Consider the following 21,384-nt stretch of genomic DNA (forward strand, 5'->3'; position numbering starts at 1 on the left):
GGCTGCATCAGGTCATAGTTGCAGCACACGGGATATTTGTTGAGGCATGTGGGATCTTTCCTTACGGTGCGTGGTCTCTTCGTTGGGGTGCTCAGCTTTCTCTCTAGTCATGGTGTGAGGTTTTCTCTCTCTAGTTGTAGCGCACAGGCTGAATAGTTGTGGCGCGTGGGCTTAGTTGCCTTGCAGCATGTGGGATCTTAGTTCCCCAACCAGGGATCGAACCCATGTCCCCTGCATTGGAAGGTGGATTCTTTACCACTGGACCACCAGGGAAGTCCCATAAAGTTCATGTCTTTTAACTAATCTGGACAATTCTTCATCTAATCCTTCTAGAAAAATGAAATTTAATATTGGATCATTCTGATGGTTCAAGGAATTCTCTGGATCAATGCCAGAGTGCTGTTTGTATGTCTTTTCAAACCTTTTAAAATAATCAAAAATAGTTTCTCCTGGCCTCTGATTGTGTTGATGGACCTTGGTCCAATCTATTTTCTGAGGGAAAATTTTGGGGATAGCCTGATATAAGTTTTGGGCTTTATTTAAATTTCTGGTGATCTGTAGCCTCATGTTTATAAAAATCCTTCATAGGTGTCTTTCAGTTTATGTCTTGGAGCCATTCTTTTGCTCAATGAGCTGGTACAAGTCTGAATATCCAGGCTCCTGAGTTCTTAATGTAAGATCAAACTCCTTAGCAAAATCTAAAGGATCATGTAAAGGATTTAGAAAATCCTTAGTTAATTTCCTAAGTCCTGTCCTTGTCCAAAGGATATAAGTAATGGCAGTTCTCCCCTCTGCTTGTGCCCTTTAAGGGAGCTGCCATTACCTTGGAATTCCTTTCATTTTCTACAGTGGACCCAATTATTTTTTTTTCTCTTGGTGGGAGGGAGGGCAGGAAGGTCAGGGCTGGGGAACTCATAGAGGAGAGGATATAAAGAAGCCTGAGAAGGAGGTTGAGGATAAAGTTGTAGAAAAGAAACATTGGATCTGAGGCTTTTTCTAATTTAGCCACCATTTCTAAAAATTTTCACTTTGTTTCTTGCAAGGAAGCCATTTTATTATTCCCTTATTGAGGCTTCCAGGTAACAATTAAAATATACCTCCCATTTTGGTTGTTTGATTTTATAGCTGGCTTTTTTAAATTGATCATGCAAATAAATCAATTCAGATAAATCAGAAATGTCCAATTTTGGCCATCTCAGGGAAAAGTTATCTTTGGTCAGATTTTCCCATTTAGTTAAATACTTGCAAGTGTCTGTTCCATAAGTATTGTATCTAAAATTACCTGGTGTTTCCATAGGTGGCTATCCCTCTGGGAGCTGTTTGGCTTTCAAGGCACAGGTTCCCGTTATTCATTTGGTAGTCTAATTCAGATATGAAATATGATCTGAACAAATTTCTAGGAAAATGTGATGGATTGGATATGTGCTGCTTCTGAATCTAGCTCACAATGAGTTACTTTTGGTTCAGCTCAACTGTCTTAATTGTCTTCTTTTCTCCCTCTGACAGTCTAAAACTGCCATGGGTGCCTGGGACACTAGGTGATCAGCATTTTTATGTCCCGTGGCAAGCAGAATTTACTTAATGATTGTAGCGGGATCCTCTGTGGGACTGTTAAATGTCATGAGAATTGATCCTCAGACACTTCAGAGCTAGGTTCTCAATTGCCTGAGAATGCCTTGTGGCCAGAAGGGGCAGATGTCACATTTTCTTTGGAGCTGAGCAGGTACAGTCTCTTATTTCAATAGCAAATAGTTTGTTCTGACCATATGATAATTTGTTTTCAATTTAAGCCAAAATTAAAAAAGATTTTATGTTTCTGTAGGCTTCCTACCCAGATCCTCCTAGGTCCCCATTTTGGGAAATTCATAGGTGTCTCTTAAGATTCCAAGTTAAAGCAAAAAACATTTCAAATGAAATTCAGGATGTCATTTAAAACAGGTATCAGGAGAACTCACCAAAGCACCTGAGGAGTATGAAGAAGCCACTGGAGCCCAAAGGTCCCATGCTGACACCAAGTGCCAATTTGGGGTAGACTCCAGGTATCCTCTGGTGGGTGTCTATGATATCCTGCCAACTATGCTAAGAAGATGTTGACAATAAGTCAAATAACAAACAAACTAAGAAGAAAGAAAAGAGATTTTTATTTCAGCCAAACTGAGGATTATAACCAGAAAACAGATTCTCAGAAGCTCTGAGAACTCTTCCATTGCTCAGGAGGTAAGATGCAGTTTTATACATTTTTGTGACAAAGAATTTGTGTATCATATTGACCTGTTACTATTGTACATATGTTCTTCAAAGATTTTTTTTTTTTGGTCAGTCATGTATGTACAGAGAAAGCCTTTGATCAATGTGATCCCCTTTACGAGTGAAAAAAATTAATCTTAAAATTGAAATGCTGGGCTTCCCTGGTGGCGCAGTGGTTGAGAGTCTGCCTGCCAATGCAGGGGACATGGGTTCGAGCCCTGGTCTGGGAGGATCCCACATGCCGCGGAGCGGCTGGGCCCGTGTGCCTCAACTACTGAGCCTGCGCGTCTGGAGCCTGTGCTCTGCAACAAGAGAGGCCGAGATAGTGAGAGGCCCGCGCATCGCGATGAGGAGTGGCTCCTGCTTGCTGCAACTAGAGAAAGCCCTCGCACAGAAACGAAGACCCAACACAGCCATAAATAAATAAATAAATAAAATTTAAAATTGAAATGCTGGCATCTGAAGAAACGAACCATTGTTCTCAAAGGTGGAGCAGAAAAAAACATGATTTTTTCCTCTTCGGGTTACAATGTAATGATTTGATATATGTATATATTGCAAAATGATTACCACCATTAATTTACTTAACATCCATAACCTCATATAGTTACAAAACTTTTCTTTCTCCTGATGAAAACTTTTAAGATCTACTCTCTTAGCAACTGTCAAACACACTATAGAGTACTATATACAGTACATCCCCATGACATTTTTTTAATAACTGGAAGTTGGTATCTTTTGACCACCTTCATTTATTTCCTACATCCTCCCATCCTGCCTCTGGCAACCACCAATCTGTTCTCTGTATCTATGATTCTATTTTTCTTAGATTTTACATATAAGTGAGATCTTACAGTTTTTGTCTTTCTCTGACTTATTTCCCTTAGCATAAAGCCCTCAAGGTCCATCCATGTTGATGCAAATGGCAGGATTTCTTACTTTTTTATAGCTGAGTAATAGTCCTCTATATTAATATATCACATTTTCTCCATCATCCATTGATGGGCACTTAGGTTGTTTCCATATCTTGGTTATTGTAAATAATGCAGCATTGAATATGAGGTTCCAGAAATCTTTTTGAGATAACGAGTTAATTTCCATATTTCCCTGGTGTTAACAGAATTTGTAGGGATAAAAGTGAAAATATGACATGAGAGACTTGCTCTGAATAAGAGGGACTAGATTCCTCCCACTCAGTCGCAGCTTTCTCTGGAAACTGAAAAATTTGTGGGAGTGGTGGAGGCAGAGTCCTCATACTGTGCAGTGGTCCCATAGGGAAAACCATTCATTAATTAAAAGACTTGCTCATCCTCAGATCATGCATATGAATCAACCATTCAGTGATCTGAGCTCCCACAGTGGTTTTAGATGGCCAGAGGGAGAAACAAAGACACATAAGACAGTTGAAATCACTCTACAGTGACACCTACAGGAGGTAAGCTCACAAGCGGCACATTGTCTCACCACACAATTTCTTTAGTAAATTTTATTACCAACAAATTCAACTTTAAAATGGGAAACAAAGTCTCTCAATTAGAGAAATGAGGAGTGTTAGAAAGCCAACCTCCGACTAACACCCGAGCCTGATTCACTTACAATATGCATGGAGCTTACACTTGCAAGCAACTACTTACTTGGGGAAATTATATTAAGGGAGATCTCAATTTTAAATGACCAAATGGGGTTCTTTTGACATTCCAAATTTGATAGTTTTGCACACACAGTCAGGAAAAGCCAGCTTGATAAAATATCTTTTCAGAATCCTAAACTTACAGAAACAAAAGCCCTTCTAGGAGTAAGTTGCTTTTATCTCCCCATTTCTTTGAGAGGTAAATGTTCTATCTGATTTTCTTAGGTGTTTTTTTTTCCTCTGGGTTTTGAGAGCTTGGTCTCTGCCATCCAAAAGGTACACATATTGTGTACATCTGACAACCGGTCAAATAGACTGGGATTCTGAGCAGCATTTTTGGCTGTGCCAACTTTCAGAGGCCTTTGTCATCTTAACTTTTGTTTCATCCACCTACACAACAAAGACTTTTTACTTTCTTAGACTATTTTTAGGAGTAAACGTTCTAGACCTTGTGAAGGCTACATCCTTTGCATTGTCTTCAGGGGACTACTCGTGCATCTTACTTCTTTAAATTGCTATTAAAATATCAATACTACTGGAGGGAGCTTCAAGATGGTGGAAGAGTAACACGCGGAGATCCCCTTCCTCCCCACAAATACATCAGAAATACATCTACATGTGGAACTTCTCCTATAGAACATCCACTGAATGCTGGCAGAAGACCTCAGCCCTCGCAAAAGGCAAGAAACACCCCACGTACTTGTGTAGGACAAAAGAAAAAAGGAAAAACAGAGACAAAAGAATAGGGATGGGACCTGCACCAGTGGGAGGGAGCTGTGAAGGAGGAAAGGTTTCCACACACTAGGAGCCCCTTCGCGGGCAGAGACTGCGGGTGGCAGAGGGGGGAAGCTTCAGAGCCACAGAGGAGAGCGCAGCCACAGGGGTGCGGAGGGCAAAGCGGAGAGATTCCTGCACAGAGGATCGGCGCCGAGCAGCACTCACCAGCCCAAGAGGCTTGTCTGCTCCCCCGCCGGGGCGGGCGGGGCTGGGAGTTGAGGCTCGGGCTTCGGTCGCATCGCAGGGAGAGGACTGGGGTTGGTGGTGTGAACAGAGCCTGAAGGAGTTAGTGCACCACAGCTAGCCGGGAGGGAGTCCGGGAAAAAGTCTGAAGCTGCCGAAGAGGCAAGAGACTTTTTCTTGCCTCTTTGTTTCTTGGAGCGCGAGGAGAGGGGATTCAGAGTGCCGCCTAAACGAGCTCCAGAGACGGGCGCGAGCCGCGGCTATCAGCGCGGGCCCCAGAGACGGGCATGAGACGCTAAGGCTGCTGCTGCCGCCACCAAGAAGCCTGTGTGCGAGCACAGGTCACTCTCCACACCGCCCCTCCCGGGAGCCTGTGCAGCCCGCCACTGCCAGGCTCCTGTGATCCGGGGACAACTTCCCCGGGAGAACGCACGGCACGCCTCCGGCTGGTGCAACGTCACGACGCCTCTGCCGCCGCAGGCTCGCCCCGCCTCCTCCGTACCCCTCCTTCCCCCCACCTGAGTGAGCCAGAGCCCCCGAAGCAGCTGCTCCTTTAACCCCATCCTGTCTGAGCGCAGAACAGACGCCCTCAGCCGACCTACATGCAGAGGCGGGGCCAAATCCAAAGCTGAACCCTGGGAGCTGTGCGAACAAAGAAGAGAAAGGGAAATTTCTCCCAGCAGCCTCAGAAGCAGCAGATTAAAGCCCCACAAACAACTTGATATGCCTGCATCTGTTGAATACCTGAATAGACAACGAATCATCCCAAATTGAGGAGGTGGACTTCGGGAGCAAAGGTATATATATATTTTTTCCTTTTTCTCTTTTTGTGAGTGTGTATGTGTATGCTTCTGTGTGTGATTTTGTCTATATAGCTTTGCTATTACCATTTGTCCTAGGGTTCTGTCTGTCCGTTTTTCTTTTTTTTTTTTTTTACTTTTTAAAATTTATTTCTTAATAATTATTTTTTGTTTTAATAATTCATTTTATTTTATTTTACTTTATTTCATTTTATATTCTTTCTTTCTTTCTTTCTTTCTATTTTTTCTCCCTTTTATTCTGAGCCGTGTGGATGAAAGGCTTTTGGTGCTCCAGCCAGGCATCAGGGCTGTGCCTCTGAAGTGGGAGCCAACTTCAGGACACTGGTCCACAAGAGACCTCCCAGCTCCATGTAATATCAAACTGCAAAAATCTCCCAGAGCTCTCCACCTCTACTCCAAGACCCAGCTTCACTCAACGACCACCAAGATACAGTGCTGGACACCCTATGCCAAACAACTAGCAAGACAGGAACACAACCCCATCCATTAGCAGAGAGGCTGCCTAAAATCATAATAAGGCCACAGACACCCCAAAATACACCACCAGACGTGGATGTGCCCACCAGAAAGACAAGATCCAGCCTCATCCACCAGAACACAGGCACTAGTCCCTTCCACCAGGAAGCCTACACAACCCACTGAACCAACCTTAGCCACTGGGGACAGACACCAAAAACAATGGGAACTACAAACCAGCAGCCTGCGAAAAGAAGACCCCAAACACAGTAAGTTAAGCAAAATGAGAAGACAGAAAAACACACAGCAGATGAAGGAGCAAGGCAAAAACCCACCAGACCTAACAAATGAAGAGGAAATAGGCAGTCTACCTAAAAAAGAATTCAGAATAATGATAGTAAAGATGATCCAAAATCTTGGAAATAGAATGGGGAAAATACAAGAAACGTTTAATGAGGAGCTAGAAGAACTAAAGAGCAAACAAACAATGATGAACAACACAATAAATGAAATCAAAAATACTCTAGAAGGGATCAATAGCAAAATAACTGAGGCAGAAGAAAGGATAAGTGACTTGGAAGATAAAATAGTGGAAATAACTACTGCAGAGCAGAATAAAGAAAAAAGAATGAAAAGAACTGAGGACAGTCTCAGAGACTGTTAAATGCACCAACATTCGAGTTATAGGGGTCCCAGAAGAAGAAGAGAAAAAGAAAGGGACTGAGAAAATATTTGAAGAGATTATAGTTGAAAACTTCCCTAATATGGGAAAGGAAATAGTTAATCAAGTCCAGGAAGCACAGAGAGTCCCATACAAGATAAATCCAAGGATAAATACGCCAAGACACATATTAATCAAACTACCAAAAATTAAATATAAAGAAAACATATTAAAAGCAGCAAGGGGAAAACAACAAATAACACACAAGGGAATCCCCATAAGGTTAACAGCTGATCTTTCAGCAGAAACTCTGCAAGCCAGAAAAGAGTGGCAGGACATATTTAAAATGATGAAGGACAGAAACCGACAACCAAGATTACACTACCCAGCAAGGATCTCATTCAGATTTGATGGAGAAATTAAAACCTTTACAGACAAGCAAAAGCTAAGAGAATTCAACACCACCAAACCAGCCTTACAACAAATGCTAAAGGAACTTCTCTAGGCAGGAAACACAAGAGAAGGAAAAGACCTACAATAACAAACCCAAAACAATTAAGAAAATGGTTATAGGAACATACATATCGATAATTACCTTAAATGTAAATGGATTAAATGCTCCAACCAAAAGACATAGACTGGCTGAATGGATACAAAAACAAGACCCGTATATATGCTGTCTACAAGAGACCCACTTCAGACCTAGGGACACATACACACTGAAAGTGAGGGGATGGAAAAAGACATTCCATGCAAATGGAAATCAAAAGAAGGCTGGAGTAGCAATTCTCATATCAGACAAAATAGAGTTTAAAATAAAGACTATTACAAGAGACAAAGAAGGACACTACATAATGATCAAGGGATCGATCCAAGAAGAAGATATAACAATTGTAAATATTTATGCACCCCACATAGGAGCACCTCAATACATAAGGCAAATACTAACAGCCATAAAAGGGGAAATCGACAGTAATACAATCATAGTAGGGTACTTTAACATCCCACTTTCACCAATGGACAGATCATCCAAAATGAAAGTAAATAAGGAAACTCAAGCTTTAAATGATACATTAAACAAGATGGACTTGATAATTATAGGACATTCTATCCAAAAACAACAGAATACACATTCTTCTCAAGTGCTCATGGAACATTCTCCAGGATAGATCATATCTTGGGTCACAAATCAAGCCTTGGTAAATTTAAGAAAATTGAAATCGTGTCAAGTATCTTTTCCAACCACAACGCTATGAGACTAGATATCAATCACAGGAAAAAATCTGTAAAAAATATAAACACATGGAGGCTAAACAATACACTACTTAATAACCAAGAGATCACTGAAGAAATCAAAGAGGAAATCAAAAAATACCTAGAAAAAAATGACAATGAAAACACGATGACCCAAAACCTATGGGATGCAGCAAAAGCAGTTCTAAGAGGGAAGCTTACAGCAACACAATCCTACCTTAACAAACAAGAAACATCTCAAATAAACAACCTTACCTTACACCTAAAGCAACTAGAGAAAGAAAAACAAAGAAACCCCAAAGTTAGCAGAAGGAAAGAAATCATAAAGATCAGATCAGAAAGAAATGAAAAAGAAATGAAGGAAACGCTAGCAAAGATCAATAAAACTAAAAGCTGGTTCTTTGAGAAGATAAACAAAATTGATAAACCATTAGGCAGACTCATCAAGAAAAAAAGGGAGAAGACTCAAGTCAATAGAATTAGAAATGAAAACGGAGAAGTAACAACTGACACTGCAGAAATACAAACGATCATGAGAGATTACTACAAGCAACTCTATGCCAATAAAATGGACAACCTGGAAGAAATGGGAAGATTCTTAGAAATGCACAACCTTCTGAGACTGAACCAGGAAGAAATGGAAAATATGAACAGATGAATCACAAGCACTGAAATTGAAACTGTGATTAAAAATCTTCCAACAAACAAAAGCCGAGGACCAGATGGCTTCACAGGTGAATTCTATCAAACATTTAGAGAAGAGTTAACACCTATCCTTGTCAAACTCTTCCAAAATATAGCAGAGGGAGGAACACTCCCAAACTCATTCTATGAGGCCACCATTACCCTGATACCAAAACCAGTCAAAGACGTCACAAAAAAAGAAAACTACAGACCAATATCACTGATGAATATAGACGCAAAAATCCTCAACAAAATACTAGCAAACAGACTCCAACAGCACATTAAAAGGATCACTACACCATGATCAAGTGGGGTTTATCCCAAGAATGCAAGGATGCTTCACTATATGCAAATCAATCAATGTGATATACCATATTAACAAATTGAAGGAGAAAACACATTTGATCATCTCAATAGACACAGAGAAAGCTTTTGACAAAATTCAACACCCATTTATGATAAAAACCCTCCAGAAAGTAGGCATAGAGGGAACTTACCTCAACATAATAAAGACCATATATGACAAACCCACAGCCAACATTGTCCTCAATGGTGAAAAACTGAAACTATTTCCACTATGATCAGGAACAAGACAAGGTTGCCCACTCTCACCACTATTATTCAACATAGTTTTGGAAGTTTTAGCCACAGCAATCAGAGAAGAAAAAGAAATAAAAGGAATCCAAATTGGAAAAGAAGAAGTAAAGCTGTCACTGTTTGCAGATGACATGATACTATACATAGAGAATCCTAAAGATGCTACCAGAAAGCTACTAGAGCTAATCAATGAATCTGGTAAAGTAGCAGGATACAAAATTAATGCACAGAAATCTCTTTCATTCCTATACACTAATGATGAAGAATCTGAAAGTGAAATTAAGAAAACACTACCATTTACCATTGCAACAAAAAGAATAAAATACCTAGGAATATTCCTACCTAAGGAGACAAAAGACCTGTATGCAAAAAATTATAAGACACTGATGAAAGAAATTAAAGATGATACAGATGGAGAGATATACCATGTTCTTGGATTGGAAGAATCAACATTGTGAAAATGAGTCTACTACCCAAAGCAATTAACAGATTCAATGCAATCCCTAGCAAACTACCAATGGCATTTTCCACAGAACTAGAACAAAAAAATTCACAATTTGTATGGAAACACAAAAGACCCCGAATAGCCAAAGCAATCTTGAGAAAGAAAAATGGAGCTGGAGGAATCAGGCTCCCTGACTTCAGACTATACTACAAAGCTACAGTAATCAATACAGTATGGTACTGGCACAAAAACAGAAATATAGATCAATGGAACAGGATAGAAAGCCCAGAGATAAACCCACGTACATATGGTCACCTTATCTTTGATAGAGGAGGGAAGAATATACAATGGAGAAAAGACAACCTCTTCAATAAGTGGTGCTGGGAAAACTGGACAGGTACATGTAAAAGTATGAAATTAGAACACTCCCTAACACCATACACAAAAATAAACTCAAAATGGATTAAAGACCTAAATGTAAGGCCAGACACTATAAAACTCTTAGAGGAAAACATAGGCAGAACACTCTATGACATAAATCACAGCAAGATCCTTTTTGCCCCACGTCCTAGAGAAATGGAAATAAAAACAAAAATAAACAAATGGGACCTAATGAAACAAGACGAAAAGACAACCCTCAGAATGGGAGAAAATATTTGCAAATGAAGCAACAGACAAAGGATTAATCTCCAAAATTTACAAGCAGCTCATGCAGCTCAATATCAAAAAAACAAAAAAACCAATCCAAAAATGGGCAGAAGGCCTAAATAGACATTTCTCCAAAGAAGATATACAGATTGCCAACAAACACATGAAAGAATGATCAACATCATTAATCATTAGAGAAATGCAAATCAAAACTACAATGAGATGTCATCTCACACCAGTCAGAATGGCCATCATCAAAAAATCTACAAACAGTAAATGCTGGAGAGGGTGTGGAGAAAAGGGAACCCTCTTGCACTGTTGGTGGGAATGTAAATTGATACAGCCACTATGGAGAACAGTATGGAGGTTCCTTTAAAAACTAAAAATAGAACTACCATATGACCCAGCAATCCCACTACTGGGCATATACCCTGAGGAAACCATAATTCAAAAAGAGTCATGTACCACAGTGTTCATTGCAGCTCTATTTAAAATAGCCAGGACATGGAAGCAACCTAAGTGTCCATCAACAGATGAATGGATAAAGAAGATGTGGTACATATATAAAATGGAATATTTCTCAGCCATAAAAAGAAATGAAATGGAGTTTTTTGTAGTGAGGTGGATGGACCTAGAGTCTGTCATACAAAGTGAAATAAGTCAGAAAGAGAAAAACAAATACCGTATGCTAACACATATATATGGAATCTAAGAAAAAACGTCATGAAGAACCCATGGGCAAGGCGGGAATAAAGAAACAGACCTACTAGAGAATGGACTTGAGGATATGGGAAGGGGGAAGGATAAGCTGGGACAAAGTGAGAGAGTGGCATGGACATATATACACTACCAAACGTAAAATAGTTAGCTAGTGGGAAGCAGCTGCATAACACAGGGCGATCAGCTCGGTGCTTTGTGACCACCTAGAGGAGTGGGAAAGGGAGGGTGGGAGGGAGGGAGATGCAAGAGGGAAGAGATATGGGAACATATGTATATGTATAACTGATTCACTTTGTTATAAAGCAGAAACTAACACACCATTGTAAAGCAGTTATACTCCAATAAAGATGTTAAAAAATAAATAAATAAAAATAAATAGGTCATAGCATAGGGAATATAGTCAATAATATTGTAATAACTTTGTATGGTGACAGATGATAACTGGACTGATTGGGGCGATCACTTTGCAATGTACAAAAATATCGAATCACTATGTTGTACACCTGAAACTAATATTATAATGTCAGTCAATTATACTTCAATTAAAAAAAAAGAAAGAAAAAAATTAAAAAAATAAGGCTAGGATTCACCAGGCTGGGTCACTACTGGGCATGTGCATGCCTGTGGAGCCACAGTCTCCCCTCAGCCTCCACAAAGCTCCCCCAGTCCATATAAGCGGGGGTCCATTTCACTTTCCCTGCCCAGCATCCCCCCCAAAAATAAAATAATTTAAAAAATTTAAAAAATTAAAATAGTGCTAGTAATAGTCCCTATTTCACAGGGTTTTGTTATGAAAGTTGATGGGTTGATATTTGTAAATTACTTACAATATTGCCTGTAGTTAGTGCTTTATAGACATTTACAAAATAAAATAAAATGAGAAACTTTTTGTCTGAAAAAAAAATCAATACTACTCATCAATAAATCCTTAAATTGGAGAAATTTCTAAATTGGAAAAATTTGGAGAACTTTTATAAAGAGCTAATTTATTGATATCTATTAAAAAATTAGAAATTGGATTTTAAAAAATACATATATGTAATGACTAACCTAAGATGTCCCTTAGTTTAAAACAAATGAAACAAACAAAAATCGGTTTGGAAAGATTTATTTATGGTCTCAACTTCACCTAATGGTTCTTACAGATGCTAATATTAGTCTTCATTTTCCACAAAACCTTTCTTCTTTCTCTAAGTCCTGCAACAAGTTGATAAAGTATACCTTTGTAAACAAAGAGGAAGCATTTAATCTTTTTCTCTCTACATGATTTCCCCAGAATTTGGCTTCTCCAGATGGCTCCCCTGTGGACTTGATGATTTATTGCAACCAGATTAAAACTCATTATATTAATCATGGTTTAATTTGTTCTTACTTGTTTTCAAATTACTTTTGTCTTGTGCCTCTCTCCACTGTACTACAAATTTATAAATGTAACTAGCTGTATAACTTATATCCCATCTACTTTATAAAATTATTGTCTCCTGCACTACCCAATGTGAAACCAGGCATCTGACATAGCTAAACATCTTGAGACCATCAATCATATACATAACTCTACAGAGAATGTTTGTAATAGTGCAACTCTAGATAAGAGAAGAACGAACAAGGGAAATATTTCCAGCATCATAATAGACTACTAAAACAGGAGATCCAGGGAATTTTAATAAATATGCTATTACCAGATCTGTAGCTGGTTGAATCTGAGGGTGCAGGGCTGAGGATGCGGATGGCCGACTATAAGTTATATGCTGTATATTACAGCTATTATATTATACATCCTGATATGCTGATGTCAAATCATGCTATATTAGTCTTCCTCAATAAGAAGGACCAGGAGGTGTTAGGGGAATGAAGTGAATGTCTTATTGACATGAACTAGCCTCTAAAAGTTATAATTTTTAAATGTGGTATAAACATAATAAAACCATGTTCCATGTCTGTCTGATTTTAGTATTTTTTGGTAGGAATTTGCATGTCTTTTCCAGCCACAACTAGATAAATTCAAGAAGGAACAGTTCCCACCCATGACAGGCATGGGTTGTTGTGGACCAGAGAGTCTGGCTAATCTCTCACTGCAATGGCTCACTGACTACTGAGTATGTTCCCTTTGTTATTTGTGTTAACTCACTGAACAGTCACAGAAATAAGTAAGGAGGTAAGATATAACCGAGAAGAATAAAAGAACTGGGGAATGATAGAATTTCAGATCATAGACAACTGAATGACTTTTTTTTCTTTTCCCCATCAGTAACTGAAGATTCCTGAGATGTAAACACAGAAAACAGGATAATATATCATGGAGGGCATCTATCCATTTACACTGAAGATCTCTTTATTTCTGAACATTTCTACAACTGTCCATCCAAGGATAGCTCAAACATGTGTGTCTCAAACTGAATCCTCCTCCAGAAATTTAGGTTCATATTTGACTGTATAAACACATGTCTAAAAGTCCCATCAGCTTCCCAAATCAACATATCCTTCTGGAATCGTGCACCCCTGCTGGATCACCTTTCCTTTTCCCAGTCACACTGAGCAGATAACGGAAACCATGGGTGTGTTTTCCCTTCATAATGTACCTATGTCCTAGATTACAGTTTCCAAGGGTTCAGAAGAAAGCTTTTGACAGAAGCAACCAACTAGTCAGGGTATTACATCATTATATACTGGGACTTATGTGATCACATATGTCAATGCCACAGTGAGGACAGGGGCTGGGGCTAATCCAAATGGTCCTGGGATGTCCTAAGTCTCTAAGAATCTCCAAAAGCTCAGCGTGTAGAAGGGCAAGTCTCTCCTGGTGGAGAACACCCTGAGAGCTGTAACTCTCCCGAGGGGCAGGATAAAGCTCTAGATTTAAACCAGGCAGCCCATCAGTATGACGCAGGAGCCTCTCCATGACAGCCATGGAGAGGAGGTTCCCACACATGCTGAAGACCCTGAGTTGGGAACAGTGGCTCAGGGCAGGCAGGATGGCCTCGAGTTGGGAGTCCATGATCCCACACAGGTTTAAGTCCAATTCCTGAAGAGTGGCTGCAACTTTCTCCAGCAGAACTTGGAGGAGCTCAGGACTAAAGTTGGTCAGGGTAACACCACTAAGATTCAGGCCCTTTAGATGACTAATGTTTGGACACTGGAAGAGATGCGTCAAGTCTGATTCTGTAAGCAGGCAGTTGGTTATTGACAGATTGTCCAAGGGGGTCTTCAGGCACCTGGAAAAAAAAAGAAAAAACAAGCAATTAGGTCCGGGAAACCAGACTGACAGGTGACCTCAGGTGTGAGGTCAATGACTGTCCCAAAGCCTAGGTCATTATTACCATCTGGTAAAGCTCAATATCCAGAATGCCCACTCTCATTTTAGGCTGAGTCCTGCCATATTCTTTGTGTGACTGGGTCAAGTACATAGAACCTTGAAAGCTCTCTTTTCTCATCTGTCAAGCAAAGTACAACATACTCCACTTTCTTAGGAGGACGAATGAAGATAATGGAATACTCTAGAACATGCTCAGAGGAGAGCCTGACACAGAGTCGCAATCAAGTATGGACACCACTGAATTTTAGTACTGGGAGATGAGATAAAAAAGATTTCAACTCAGATTCCTTCAGTCCATTCTTGGGCTCCAGATGCCTATATCTCTGCCCAGGTGAGGCTGTTGGGAGACATGTAGAAACAACCAACCTAGGCAAGATCCCACAACATCCACTGGGGTTGCCAGTCTTCAGGGGCTCACTTACATCCCTGCATCATCTACAAACCTTCTATCAGTTTTTATTATCGTTTTGGCTCTGCTTCATTACCATCATCTCCAGAATCTTGCATTTCCATATATTAATTACCTTATATGCAACACAGAACAACCTTTTTCAGCCTGGGGCTTTAAGACAGGCTCATTGTAGTCATAAGTTGGTGACCACAGAATTTCTATTTAGAAATGCTCAGGTCTGATGTGGTTTTTCCTCTTCAATGCCCCCTTCTCTTACCTATTTACCTAAGTCATCTGATCACAGATATCTCTTCCCAAGGAAGAAATCACATACACAACTTCACTAGATCTATACCCCCTAGTTTATACCTTTCTAGCATGGTGTCACTTTCCAGAGCTTCTATACCAGTTGGTCCCACATCTTGATTACTGTGCTTATGTGATACCGCACTTCATGGTAGAGCAGCAAATTAGACAATGCATTTGGTATTCTAGTATTGTGTTCACTGTTACTCAGCCAGTGGTGCTACCCTCACCTGAACATCTGGTTCAGGCGACCTTCGAGGATGGATGGGGATTCCATATGGAGATCCCGGAGGTACTGCAACCTGAGGATCTGAGAGGCAAACTGTAGAAGATATTGATGGTCTTGCTCCTTGAAGGCAGACATATGAATGGGGGAGAGAAGGAGTCTCTGAACATTCCTCATCTTGCCCAGGTGAGGAGCATACATGGCCAGGGTGGACAGCTTCCAGGTGCAATTCACTTCCACCTCCTGTACACAGTCCAGTTGTACTATACTCAGAACTTTCTTAATATTTTCCTTGGGCATTGAAACGATCTTCAGCTTCTTACAGCACAGGTGTATGGAGCATTTTCTCTGCTCCACCCACCTGATGAGGTAGGCGAGGAATTCATCCAGGGTCTTTTCCTTGAGACAAAGTTCTATGAATACCTCCAAGGGAGCCAAGGGCTGCTTTGTCCTTGAAATGTCCTCAGCCACTGGTGCCATTGATGAGCTTGAGTACACATGGGCTCTGGCTCCAGACCACATGCTCCAGAAGTTCTGGCCAGTATTCCTTAAATCCAGCACCCTCAGTTTGCACCTCCTGTGGGGAAACAGCAGATTGGGTGGGATGCTTTAAGATACACACTGAATGAAACCACAGTCTCAGAATTTAGGCAACACTCAGAATTCCCATCTGTGCTTTTCTTTCACATTCCTGACATCACCTGCTGTCTTGCCTCTTCCCTCTCTTCCTCACTTTCTTTCCTCCAGCTTCTTTTACTCTTCCATCCTTCCTGCTTCTTCACTTGTAATATTGTTAAGCATCACAGTAAGGAGGCTAGGACACATTCTTTCAGGTTCCCCTGCATCTTAGGTACTACTACACTTTTGTAAGGCATTTTCCAAAGTGATCTCAGGAATGCTCAAGGCTCCTGAGCTTCTTCAGAAGCCTCTGGTCCACCCCTTGGTCATTCACTCTCCCTGACACCAGCAGTCTCTTCCAGGATACCTAAGACCCTGCCAGGCTAACAGGATCAGACCCACCTGGGGCGAACCTTCTGGGTTAGCAGGACATCAAGCCCATCCAGCACTGCTTGTAAGGTTCCCTTGTGAGGCTTCTGCATCAGGCCCCCTAGAGGCAGGCGGGCAAAGGGCCAGGTTTGCACCATGGTCTTCAAGGTCTCCCTGCATCTCCCATAGAAGGCAGCTATGAACAGTGGTGGGAAGAGCTCCGTGGGCAGATACTCCAAAGAGAAGATGGTCGACGCCTCGTCTCTCAACAGGCTCATTGCTGCTAAGTCCAGGAGTCTGGGTGGGTTCCCAACACTCATCCTGACTCTGCTCTGAAAGGAATCCTGTGAAACTGCCAGGGAACAAAGCATCGTTCTCAGGCCATGCATGAGCACACACTTGTCTGTTTCCCCACCCTTTAGAGGAATCAACTCAGGGCCAAAATCAATGCTCTGGCAATGGTGAACCAGAATGGAAGAAACCCAATTTTTCTGGATTCCAGTCTGGGTTTGGTGGGCACAAAGTCATAGCTCTGTCCCTTCTGGCACTAGAGCAAGAATCTCACAAGTACCAAGAAGGAAGAAAGGCAACGAGTAACTCATCCATTTCCATCCACTGCTTTGCTTAATGCAGTTCCCCCTTGCAAGTTTGTACCATGAGACTGAGCAAGCTGGCCCCCTTGTTTCTAGGGTGAAAACTTTTAAACTATCACTTAGGGCCCAAACTATGGGGACAGGAGTTCATGTGGAACAGTTTCCATCTTCAGTCCCCAAAGTTAGTTTTCTGGGAAAGATTAAGGAGATACCTTTAAAATGAATGCCAGTTGTGTATAGAATAAAAACTTTAAATGTCAAGAAATATCATTTCCAACAGTTAGATGTTTTTCATTAACAAGAAAAAAGTGCTTGATAAGACATTTAAATGATATAAACCAAAGCACAAATCAAAATGTTTAGGATGAAGGCAAAACTACACTTTGAGGCAAAACCAAAGCCTTAAATTTGTTCAACCAAAAGGAAAGGAAAAGGAAAACTCTCCATGCCATCTCAGACTGCATTCCACCATTCAAAACACGCTTACCATTGGTAAAATATCCTTAGCTGAGGTTGATAAGTTACCAGCTCTGATGTAGCTGGCAGGCTGCTCAGACCTCAGACTTAGTGGAGAATCCAGGCAGTGACTCCAGAGTGAGAAGTTTCTGCATCTCTTCTTTGGTGCTTGAGGCTTTTATAGAACTTTCTGATCACATCCTCCCACTTTCCTACTACTAACTTCCAACCAGAAAGCACTACCTGAATAGATTCCAGAATTCCCCTCAAGTTAATCCTGATTGGATTACTGTCAATCTCAGATGAATTGATTGGGTCAGACCTCCATTCTTGAAAGAGAAAGAATGAGGGGGTGGGGGATGGAGTCAAGGATTTATTCATTGATTCACTCCACAAAATTGGATTGAGTTTTACTAACATGGACAGTCCGGGTGTGAGAAAAGGAAGGGATTATCTGTTCCTGACATTATACAAAAAGCAAAACCAAAAACAATGTCTTGAACACATCATTGTTGGGAGATCTTTGGTCAAATCAAAATTATTAAATGTCCCAGAATTAAAGCAGCTTCATAAAGACAGTGGTGTTATGTCCAAAGGAAACAAAAAAAATCCTATTTGCTTCAAGTTGTCACTTAGGTGTTACATTGGAAACATAGCAGATCACGAGCCTATTCAGGGAGCAAGGGAAGTGCAACTGGGGAGGTGGTTGGCCCTCCACGCTTAAGTCCTGGCTTCTCTGAAGGACCTCTGGTCAAAATCACAATGAGAAGTAAGGGTGGGTGCTGGGCAGTGTGGTGGTGGCCATTCCTAAAGGGACCCTGTGAATCACTCAAACAGCATCATATTTTTTTTTTCCTCTTGGGGAAGAGGGACATTAAAGACTTTTCTTTGGGTGATATTTAGAAATTAAGCAGGAGTGGCTAAGAGAAGACAGTGTCATCTTTGAGGGTGTTTCCTCCCAGAACGTTGAGATCTGGACAGCAAACTGCCACGAAAAGACTAAATCTGAGAATGTGAGCAGAGGGAGAAATGACCAGCTCCGCGAAGCTGAGAGATTCAAAGCTGAGAAGCTGAAAAGCTGAGACATTTTCAAGTCTGAGATCCACTGAGGGTGGGCACTTTGGGCTCTTTGGGAACTCAGAGCCGGAGGGAAAATAAATGTGGATCAGTCCCTTCTAACCTTGTCCTCAACATGGCAGCTGCTACCAGTAAAAGTTTTATTTTAGGTTCTTCCCACAGAGGATGCAGCCGAGATGGCAATTAACCCCAGGCATATTCTAGGGGCCCTGGGAGCTGAACCATAATCCCACTGGCCCCGTTCTAAGTATTTTTTAATAGTTAGTGTTTCCTCAAACTTCGGTAAGATTCTGATCGAAGTGACACCATTAGGCACAGAAGTAAAATTCTGTCCTTCTCCTCATATTAATCACCGTTCAAAAATACCAACACTTTCCCCCCCAGACTTCAGAGGGTATATTTGTGTTTAATGATCTGCCACGTTGAGGGAGATCTCCCACCCTGGGCTACATCACACGGAGATTCTTTTGAAATTTAAAATCATAAAAAAGGGAGAACCTTCCTCCATCCCCAAGAATTTTCCATGCCTCCACCCGCCCCCATTTAATGTAATGCCCAAACCATTCTCATATACCACTGGCCACCAAGGCTAGGATTTTTGAAGTGTGTCCTCCATCTTGGCATCTTTCTGGGATATTCAATTCACCATATTTCTACCCTGAGTATAAATGGCCTTTGCATAAAATTGGGTTAAACTGGGTTGTACTCAATAGAGATTTTTTTTTTTTTTCTGATGAAGGGCAACTCTTTTTTTTTTTTTTCTTAAATCGCTTTTATATTTATTTATATTTATTTTTGGCTGTGTTGGATCTTCGTTTCTGTACGAGGGCTTTCTCCAATTGCGGCAAGTGGGGGCCACTCTTCATCACGGTGCGCAGGCCTCTCACAGTCGCGGCCTCTCTTGTTGCGGAGCACAGGCTCCAGACACACAGGCTCAGTAGTTGTGGCTCACGGGCTTAGTTGCTCCGCTGCATGTGGGATCTTCCCAGACCAGGGCTCGAACCCTTGTCCCCTGCATTGGCAGGCAGATTCTCAACCGCTGCGCCACCAGGGAAGCCCTCAATAGGGATTTTAACTATCATCTTTATTAATGAGCTGCAGTAGAGTGAGATTAACCATACATGCCTGTTTATGGAATAAAAATTAGGTGAGCAATGGTGCCAGCACTTTTCATCCACTATTTCAAATAACCTTCACAGAAAATGTAAACTTCACTGCTCTTTCCCATTTTTAGGCTGGTGGATTCAGGTCTGAGCTTGGGAAAAAAACCTGCCCACTTCCACCCAGCTAATAAATGGTAGATTCCCTCAGGTGAAGGGTTCAGAAGGACCCCTGAGTTGTCAGACAACCTAAGTGTTAGGAAGAACTGGCTGACAGACTTCACGTGATGTCAGTGAAAATGGGAAAATTGCAGGGTCCAAGCTGCTGATGTTTCTACGGGATCCCAGCTTCTGTGAGATCCAAGGAGGTGGGAGGGATCAAAGTGTTGGAATGTTCTAGAAATTATAAAAGCCCAGCACCTTTCCTTCCCCCTGAGTAGAGGATACCTCCTCTGTCTACCTCCACACAGAGCCTGTTTGCTCAGGGGACACACTGTGTGTCGAAGAGGAGGGAGCATACGTGCACAGAGATGCCGTCCTTCCCGCCCAATTCTGGGCCTAGCGGGACTCCCAGGGTCTGATGTGAATCCTGGATTTGGCATTTCTACCATGTCCTGGTGAGCTGTTCTCATGACATTGTTAGCTGTCCAGGTCAGAGCAGCTCTCTGAGCCCATCAGGGGGACGTCCTGACTCCCTTCTCAAGCCACAGGATCCCACATGAGATTCTAAAATATATGCATCCGGGTCTCTGCATAATGGTTTAGAATATTTCTGTACATCCATTTCCTCTTCCAGAATAAGCTGGCTCAGCAGTCCTCTCTTTCTGCAGCCCACCAACATCACCTCTCCTAGAGCCTGGAGCCTGGCTACAATGCTGGGACACACTTCCACTGAGATCAGCAGAAATCAAGGAATTCTCAAATTCCACTGAGCTATTTTGGAAAATATGATTAATCCCAAGGCATAGCATTCCCCTGCAGATCCATCAAGGCACCCAGAAATGCTGGAGGACAACCCCTCTCGGGTTACAGAGGAAGATCTTGAATCTTCTGGTCTTCGCAGAGGTGACAGTTGATGATGGGAGGTCCTGAGGACGAGTCCCCTGCAGAGGCTCTCCCCGATGTGGCTCTCTTAGCCCAGCCCTTGAGCTGACAAAGTTCTCCTCAAGCCCAGTAAGTCTTTTTTCTCTCCCAACACATTTCTCTTCTTGCCCTGAGTTGTCTTGCCCTCTGTGCCTTTTTAAACATTCAGGTCTCTGTGTTGGGTCTCCTTGCCCCCTCCAGTACTCAACAGGGTGTGGTTACACTTTAGATCCACTAAAATATTGTTATAAAAAAAGGAGCTGTCACTCTTCTTCAATAAAGATTTGATGCAAATGTCCCACTGGATCCAATTCATCTCAGAGGACAGGTTTGTAGACACAGGGTGGGTAGAGAGCAGATATGGTCTGCTGACTCTCTCCAGGCAGGATTGGGCCACAGGCACTGAAGGAAGGAAAAGGGAGGAGAACAGAGAATATCCATGGGAGCTGGTGTGGGGCCCAAAATGAGGGAGAGGAGGGAAATGGCAGCTGAGCAGGAGATCATGTCCTCTGACTCTCACAGGGCTCTGTCCCTTCGTGTCTGGGGACTTGTGCCTCAGACCACTGGGAGCACGGGTGTCCTGGTTTTGGGAGCTGTGAATATTACCAAACCAATCTTGGGTCTGCTTGCCCACTCTTAGTAAAGCCAGTCTACTGGAACCGTGTCGTGGTAAGAAAAGTGCAGTGATTATTTCCAGGCCAAGGAAGCAGTACAGGTGGCAATGCCTTA

The 21,384-nt window shown here is 41.7% G+C and overlaps 1 protein-coding gene across 1 annotated transcript in view; it reads right to left on the bottom strand.

Annotated features, from left to right (window-relative positions):
• Window positions 1–11,923: 11,923 nt before the first annotated feature.
• LOC309610570 (uncharacterized protein) overlaps window positions 11,924–21,384 on the bottom strand; it is a 38,412-nt gene continuing 28,951 nt past the window's right edge. The window contains exons 9-11 of the mRNA XM_082353632.1: window positions 16,380–16,868; window positions 15,364–15,936; window positions 11,924–14,335 (exon numbers count right to left, since the gene is read on the bottom strand). Coding sequence (XP_082209758.1) covers window positions 13,783–14,335; window positions 15,364–15,936; window positions 16,380–16,868 — 1,615 coding nt within the window. The 3' untranslated portion in view covers window positions 11,924–13,782. The remainder of the gene's footprint in view (window positions 14,336–15,363; window positions 15,937–16,379; window positions 16,869–21,384) is intronic.

This window comes from Balaenoptera borealis, assembly GCF_965194805.1.
Source record: "Balaenoptera borealis genome assembly, chromosome: 1".
Lineage (NCBI taxonomy): Eukaryota > Metazoa > Chordata > Mammalia > Artiodactyla > Balaenopteridae > Balaenoptera > Balaenoptera borealis.